The sequence below is a fragment of the Papaver somniferum genome, chromosome 1, assembly GCF_003573695.1.
Source record: "Papaver somniferum cultivar HN1 chromosome 1, ASM357369v1, whole genome shotgun sequence".
Classification (NCBI taxonomy): Eukaryota; Viridiplantae; Streptophyta; class Magnoliopsida; order Ranunculales; family Papaveraceae; genus Papaver; species Papaver somniferum.
In genome coordinates this window covers 140,969,747-140,977,701 of record NC_039358.1, presented here as the reverse complement: position 1 = coordinate 140,977,701, position 7,955 = coordinate 140,969,747, and the positions used below count along the sequence as shown (strand labels likewise).

The 7,955-nt window shown below is 36.0% G+C and overlaps 2 protein-coding genes across 2 annotated transcripts; both read left to right on the top strand.

The window, feature by feature from the left end:
• Positions 1-4,185: 4,185 nt before the first annotated feature.
• Positions 4,186-5,114, top strand: LOC113333163 (cytochrome b561 and DOMON domain-containing protein At5g47530-like). The gene has a single exon (XM_026579677.1). The coding sequence runs from the start codon at positions 4,437-4,439 to the stop codon at positions 5,004-5,006; it is 570 nt and encodes a 189-aa protein (XP_026435462.1). The 5' UTR covers positions 4,186-4,436; the 3' UTR covers positions 5,007-5,114.
• A 415-nt stretch (positions 5,115-5,529) lies between these two features.
• Positions 5,530-7,053, top strand: LOC113302771 (cytochrome b561 and DOMON domain-containing protein At2g04850-like). Its single transcript, XM_026551718.1, has 2 exons — positions 5,530-6,384; positions 6,475-7,053. The coding sequence occupies exons 1-2, from the start codon at positions 5,583-5,585 to the stop codon at positions 6,930-6,932; spliced, it is 1,260 nt and encodes a 419-aa protein (XP_026407503.1). The 5' UTR covers positions 5,530-5,582; the 3' UTR covers positions 6,933-7,053.
• The last annotated feature ends 902 nt before the right edge of the window (positions 7,054-7,955 follow it).

Sequence of the window (7,955 nt, the reverse complement as noted above, 5' to 3'; positions counted from 1 at the left end):
GGTGTTTTTCATTGTGAGATGAAGTATTGACTAAGGGGGAGTGATACATATCACCGTAGTATTATTGTCAATGCAATTGGACTTTGATGATGTGTAATAATATTATGACATTGTATAACAATAATTGAGAACATCTGTTTTCTTATTGTTATGGCTACGGATCTTAAACAACAATGATACTGAGTTGAACACGTTCAGAATCACTTGAGTACTTGGAGTAGCGAGGAATTCAAGGAATGTTGAAGAGCCAAGGAAATCAAGCATGATGGATGAGAAGATACAAAGTTTATTTATTTTGTAATCCATGTGTATTGATAGTTTTGTCACTAAAATTGACAAAGGGGGAGATTGTTAGAGTGTTACTCGGTTGAACTTGCAAGCGTTGCTATCTCAATCTTGTTTGTCAAGTTTAGTTGATCAAACTATAGTCTTGATTTCTAGTTTACTTATAGCTATGTCTCAAATTAGGATACAATGTGCAGTTGTGCTTTAGACTTCACGACGTTCATCGATTGAAGACGAAGATCTACTGAGGATAGCTTGGAGGAACTTCATCAGCAAAAGGTATGTGGAGACTAAAACTTATCTATCACTCAAAAGTGTATTCTATTTTATCTCCTAATTAGACTAAGTCATATAGCTATATAGACTTTTATATTATACACGTTTGATATTTCGAGCTGAGTTTATCTCGGTTATCTATTTCTCGAAATATGTGTTGGAAGCTTTTTGCTTTAACTATGTTCATCATTATTCTTGACAAGTTTAATTGGAAACAATTTATTTGTTGGAAACTAAATAATAAGTCAAAAGATGATCATGTGGAAATTGCCTTGAAACATCTTACATGATTTGTATAAGACAATCATTTGATGTCGACTTGAAAAGTTTCGTATTGATCATTCGATCACTGGAAAATTACTTGAAGTTAATAGTTTGTGTGAGACTTCTATTGTCGTCTTCTAAGGATGTTTCAATGATTGAAATGGGAGTTTAGAACAATTTACCATGTCTGGATACAACACGGCATGCATACCTAGTATGCAAACTGTTTTGTAGTGATCCAGGTCCGGGAACTTTGTTTGCGTACCTAGTATGCAAACGGTTTTAACTGTTAAGGTCCGGGAACCTTGTTTTCGTACCTAGTATGCGAACGGTTCTACCTGAGTTGGGTCCGGGACTGCTGGTCGCGTACCTAGTATGCGAACGGCTGGACAAGGCCAAGTTCTGGAGCTGTTGTTTGCGTACCTGGTTAGAGAACACAGTGGTTAAGTTCTAAAATCTGTTAAGTATGTTTTTCATACTCATGAACAAATACATTTATGAATTAAGGAATGCAGTCTTTGCAAACCGTGGCTTAATGTTCATGAATTGATTATTGTATAAGTACTTTGTACAATTACGAATCAATCCAATTAATTGGTTCATGTATATTTCTATGAGATAGTGAACAATTGAACAACTCTGTTTGAACCACAATTAGATTCATTTGATTATCTTTCATGATTGATTGATCATCATATTTGATCTAGAAGTGTTAGATGAATGTGGTTAAGACAAAAGTATTAGTATGGCTAACTTCGGTTAATTGTTATTGTGCCAACTCAATATACACGTTTAGGTACGGTTACCCATATCTAAATGAAGGTATATTTCATTTGTGTGTAACAAGCTAAGACCATCTAATGGTGGAGATTGGTTGCTTTATTTTTAAGCAGACTTAGCTTGAACCATAAATCAGGATTTCATTTAACGGTGAATTGTGAATGCTTTGTTACTAAGCTATCTTAGCTTTGACTGAAAGCAAACCCTGATTTGAAAGACTATATAAGGGAGAACTCTTGCAACTGGAAAACCTAATCCCAACACTTTCATGTGTCCTAGTTGCGTACCAGATTCGATTCTCCTTTAACCTAGGTTTTTCCAAAACCCTATTAGGTTAACGACTTGAAGACTTCATTTGGGATTCGTGAAGCCAGACCCAACTATTTTATTTGTAGTTGCGTGTTTTGAACTTACTTGTTCTATCGTATTGAGTACTATCTTCTCTAAGATTTGCTCGAGATTTATCCCTGATAGGTAAGATATAAAAACTAATCACAAAGTTCTACGTATCAAAGACTTTATGGTTCCGCAACAACTTCTTCTACTACCATATAGTTAAGTTATTGTGAGGTGATTGATATTTCTAGGCTGCTCTTCGGGAGTATAAGACCGGATTATCAATTGGTTCATGTTCACCTTGATTTATCAAAAGACTGAACAAAACTTCATAGGTGCTTCTACGGGAGACAAATTTATCTATCAGAATAGACTTATCTGTGGGAGATGGATTTGTTTATAAATCTTTGACTTTGGTTCATAGAAACTCTTATTTGTGGGTGAGATCAGCTAAGGGAATCAAGTGCACAGAATCCGGCATGGTTCTATAGGCGTAAGGAACGCGACTGTACCTTAATCGGTGTGAGACTTGGTTAGTGGTCAACTACATTCCATCCCGAAGTTAACTTGTAGTAGGATAGTGTATGTAACGACTTAATACAGTGTGGTGTTCAATCTGGACTAGGTCCCGGGGTTTTTCTGCATTTGTGGTTGCCTCGTTAACAAAATTTCGGTGTTTGTGTTATTTCTTTTCCACGTTATATTTGTTTATATAATTGAAATATCACAGGTTGTGCGTAGTTCAATCAATTGGTAAATACGACCTTTGTTTGTTAGATATAAATTGATTGGCACTTGGGCATTGGTCTTTGGTACCGTCAAAGTTATTTCTCATATCAATCAGGCTCACAGATTTCTATATGTCCGATTGCAGAATATATTGAGAAATTGAGATTAAGCTCTTTGATATATCTCTTAATTGAGCTCGCTTTTAAGTTGGTGCTCTCAGAATTATATTGGAGTTAGTCCATACAGATTGTCGAACGAATTATTGGGTGTGGTTGTTATACCGCCGCTTTTTCAATACTATTCCTACTTCTCCTAACCAGTGTACAAGAGTGGAAAAATTTAGTCTTTAAATCTCTTTTTTAGAAGCCAACTAACGTAGACTCTTGTTTCCAAAATATTTCCTCCATCCCGAGAAAATTCAAATAAACACACAATCAAAGCAATAGAAAATATATCAAACTCACTTTGAGCTTTATGAAGCTCAATCAAAGCATCCTCAATGTTGGACAAGTTACCAAACACATCATTATCCCATTTTCTGGAATCAATAAAAAACCCGCAACATAATTGAAATCGTTTTGTTGCGTTTGACTTATCCTATTAAGATTCCAGACCTTCTTAATTACTTCAATAAATTCATCATCCTCCGTCCACATTGCCTCGAGTCTATGTGGCTCAGGTTTAAACATCTGTTTTGGTTATAGGTCAATTAAAACAACTCTGCGGCCAGAATCGAAATAGAATAAGTGTGTTACCTGAGCATTCAGGAGCCTTTTACCTCCTTTATATTAGCCACTTCCGCTCTCTTGTTATTCCAGGTCCATTTTGGCTCATGAGCACCAAGATCAATAATCCCATTCTGATCCATGTCATCTCAATTCTTCCTTGGTCATGCATTTGCCTTCCAAGACAGTTTTCCACTCCCTATTATGGGTAGAAAAAATTTTGCACCTACTTTCCTTCAAACCTGGCTCCGCCCTGGTTCAGATCCCCATTACCATCGACTCAACAATCTGGATCCGAACCACTCCATGCATCTTATCCCGAATCCTCTTCCCGCTATTCTTTTTGGTACTAGCATAAATTGTCGACAAAATTCAAGACTTAATAGTTTATAATTTGGCATTTAGATTAATACTCTCTCTGTTTTAGGAAAAGAGATACTTTCACTTTTTCAATTTGGCCGCCAAATTGAAAAAGTGAAAGTATCTCCTTTCCAGTAACGGAGTGAGTATTGATTAATGTTTTTTACCTTTTCGCTTTTTATTTTAGCTTTAATATGATCTATGATGAGATGTGATTAAAATTCGCTGCTCTTTTGTGATATTTAGATATCTTGAAACAACTTGGCAAGTGACTTCACGGATTTTTAGTTTCATTTTTGAGGTCACCAAACACCATTTTTCTTCTTGTTGGTAACCAAATACTATCCAGTAGTTACACCAGGAAAATTAGGTGAGATGTAGAAGAACAAGAGATTAATTGAGACTTTGCAGAAAGGAAAAAAAATGTAAGAAAGGCTTAAACTTTAAAGAAATTCAAAAGAAGAGGTGAACATGAAATGAAATCGTTTGTCTTAAATTCTTCTCCTCCCCATGACTATTATCCCTTAAACCTTGCATTACTCCTAAATAGTCAGCAACTAACTATCTTCCCGAAATCCAGTTATAAAAATCTGAAACGTTCTTTTCATTTACATCCTACCCAGAGTTTTAAGGTTACAATATATTTCTTGTTAGGCCAAAGCTCCGAAAATCAGAAAAACAATGTCTTCAGCCTCTCAATCAATTTGGATCTTATGGTTTATATCTACTTCTCTTTTCTTCAGAGTTGTCTCAGCTCAAACATGTTCAAATTACACTTTTTCAAGTAACAAACTCTTCCGTTCTTGTAGTAACCTGCCATACTTAAATGCAAATCTCCACTGGAACTACATTGCATCCACCAAGAAAATCGAAATTGCGTATCGAGCACCTCAAACTTCTAATGAATGGATAGCCTGGGGGGTAAATCCAACTGGCACAGGCATGGCTGGATCACAAGTAATTGTTGCTTTTCGTCATTCAAACGGTAGCATGATTGCTTACCCGACCCAGCTAAAAAGTTACAAACCATCGATGCAGCCAGGGTCTCTTAGCTTTCCAGTGTCTAATATCAAGACTGAATACTCGAGTAACGAGATAATGATATTTGCAGTTATTGGACCTATGGATAACAGTAATGTAAATCATGTTTGGCAAGCAGGAAGTTCTGTTTCGAATGATGTTCCTCTAATGCATCCTGCATCTGGAGATAATGTTCAATCTCATGGATCTGTAGATTTTCTGTCCGGCTAGGGACAGCGTACACACACACAGACACATAAAAGTTATGATAAATATTTCCATTGTGTATTAAGTTGTGTTTACATTAATGTATTATAGATATAACTAGTTCAATTGTTACGAATATGGTCTCGTGGTGAAAGCTAGTCGTATAACTTGTCACATGTTTTGCTGGTTAAGTCCATAACATCAGTCATGTCCGGTGGAATTTTACATTTGTAGCTAGAAAAATTTACACTTTTCTCCCCTTTATAGTCTTGAGTCTGAGCTCTGAAGACTCGATGCAAATTAAAGTTCTGATATCGTTCAATTGAAATAATTACAATCAAATTGGACATTTGATGCGGACTATAAACCCTTGAGAAAGTGCAAAAGAAAGACAAGAAGCATCAGTCACTATATCAAATACAAAAGAATCAACAACAACCCACTTCCACCAAACCAACGTGCACTCGTGATATCTTAGCTTTAAAGTTAAGTACAAAACACTCATTACTACTCGACTAGTTGTATTTTACTTCCACATTTGATAATTCCTACAAAAAAATTTCATACAAAAACATCCCGGAACACTCAATTCTATCATTCATGTCAAATTCCTCCATTTCTTGTTTCATCACAATCAAAACTATGATTTTCTTCTTCCTGTTCTACATACTTCTTCTCACTCCACAAGCAAATGCATCACATTGCACTACAATCACTGCCGCTAAAACCTACCAAAAATGCATGACCCTTCCTACCCAACAAGCCTCAATTGCATGGACATTCCACCATCATAATTCCACTCTTGAACTCGTCTTTTTCGGCTCTTTCATCTCACCTTCCGGTTGGGTTGGTTATGGTATCAATCCAACCTCTGCTGAAATGACTGGAACTCGTGCACTTGTCGCATTTCCTGATCCAACCTCTGGTTCCATTGTAGTTCTAACTTACATTCTAGACCCAACAGTGAAACTTCAACGATCCGCATTACTTTCTCGTCCACTAGATATTCATGTTGTTTCTTCTTCTGCTACTCTTTATGGTGGCCGAGTGGGATCAGAAGAATCAGTCCATAGCGGTGCTGCTGTACAAATTTTCACCACTCTGAAACTTAGTCCCAACAAGACAAAAATCAATCTGGTTTGGAATCGTGGCCTTTATGTTCAAGGCTACTCTCCTACTATTCATCCAACGACTGTTTCCGACCTTTCATCAGTTGCCACCATTGATATCTTATCAGGTTTTAGTGCAGGAGGAGTACATAACAATATTAAGACATTGAAAATTACTCATGGGATCTTGAATGCTGTTTCATGGGGATTTTTACTTCCAATTGGAGCTATCACTGCTCGATACTTCAGGAATATACAATCCGTAGGAGTAATTTGGTTTTATGCACACGCAGGTACGTCTCTCTTTTCTTATGGTGAGCTACTTTATACATCCTTACATGCACAAAAAAGTCACTAACCTAGTGACTTGTGTGTACATGTAGGAATTCAACTCACAGCATTTGTGCTTGGGGCAATTGGATTTGCCATTGGTGTTCGACTAGGAGAACTATCACCGGGTGTTGTTTATGGGCTTCATCGAAAACTTGGATTTGCAGCATTTTGTTTAGGAGGATTGCAAACTATGGCACTGTTATTTCGTCCTAAAACAACTCACAAGTTTCGAAAATATTGGAAGTCCTATCATCATTTTGTAGGGTATGCTTGTGTTGTGTTAGGAGTAGTGAATGTTTTTCAAGGGTTTGAAGTGATGGGCTTAAGCAGATCTTATGCTAAATTAGGATATTGCTTAGCTTTGTCTAGTACAATTGGTGTTTGCATAGCTATGGAAGTGAATGGTTGGGTGATTTTTTGTAGGAAAGCCAAGGAAGAGAAAATGAAAAGAGATGCATTAGTAGGAGGTTTTGAGAAAGGAAGTACTAGTAGCGCTAATAATAATTAAATGGGTAAATCAATTACTGATGTGGTGAGTCGACTGTTCATTTGAGTCAGCTCAAATGTTTTGTGATTCTGCTGGGCCTGATCTAGCCCAAACTTAATTTATTTAAGATTTTTAAACCTTATCATGTTTGGTTCTGGTTTATTTGGAAACCTGCTTTGAGGCATACTCGAAATATTTGAGGCATACTAAGTTATCAGCCAAACCTATAGTTTTTTCCTAGGTTCGGCTGATAACTTTTCAGCCGAATATGCCTCAAATCATTTTGAGTATGCCTCAAAGTAGGTTTTTTTATTTGTTACTGCCTAGCCCATCAGGATCAAGAAAACAAATACTACTTTAACCTCGTAATTTAAAAAAAAAGTATAAATACTTACAAAAATAGTTGCATATAATATATCTGTCAACTAAGCAGGTGGTTGCATGTTGTATATGCATCCAGTGAAAAATGTCAGCACATTGTATATTTAACTATTGTAAAAGGAAGATCTAGTTTTGGTCCGCTACAAATAATATAATATAATTTTGATATTACACATTTAACCTCCAATCTCATCGATTATTAACAAATAACATTACATATATTTTCGTATAAACGCAACGTACAACAAGTCTATCTTTACGTATTTAAGAGAAATGTCATTGTTTTAAAAATAATACTTTCATATCTCTGAACCAACGGTATTTGGAAACTTAATGCTTTATGGTAAACTATTGTTAAAAATGATTTTTTTATTCTCCTCTTACTCAACACCTTTGCTTGCTTGAATTGAATTATCAGTTCTTTTATATAACAAGCCTCATCCTGATCATATGAACGTTCAGGCTCTACCTGGCGTAAGTCTAACCAAACCAGTTAAAGGTGATTGTAATTAAGATCATATATTTTGTGATAGAGTATTGTGGTGAATGGATTCTTCCTGAGTTTTCCTCCTCAAAACAAATTTACTGTATAAGTATTTTTGAGTTCGAGAGATTATTCTGTACATTCTTGGCCTAAACCAAGAAATGGTTGTTCCAGTCTTG

Coding starts and splice junctions, on each gene's coding strand:
- LOC113333163 (XM_026579677.1), top strand. CDS start 4,437: ATGTCTTCAGCCTCTCAATCAATTTGGATCTTATGGTTTATATCTACT.
- LOC113302771 (XM_026551718.1), top strand. CDS start 5,583: ATGTCAAATTCCTCCATTTCTTGTTTCATCACAATCAAAACTATGATT. Junction 6,385..6,474: donor TTGGTTTTATGCACACGCAG/GTACGTCTCTCT, acceptor GTGTACATGTAG/GAATTCAACTCACAGCATTT.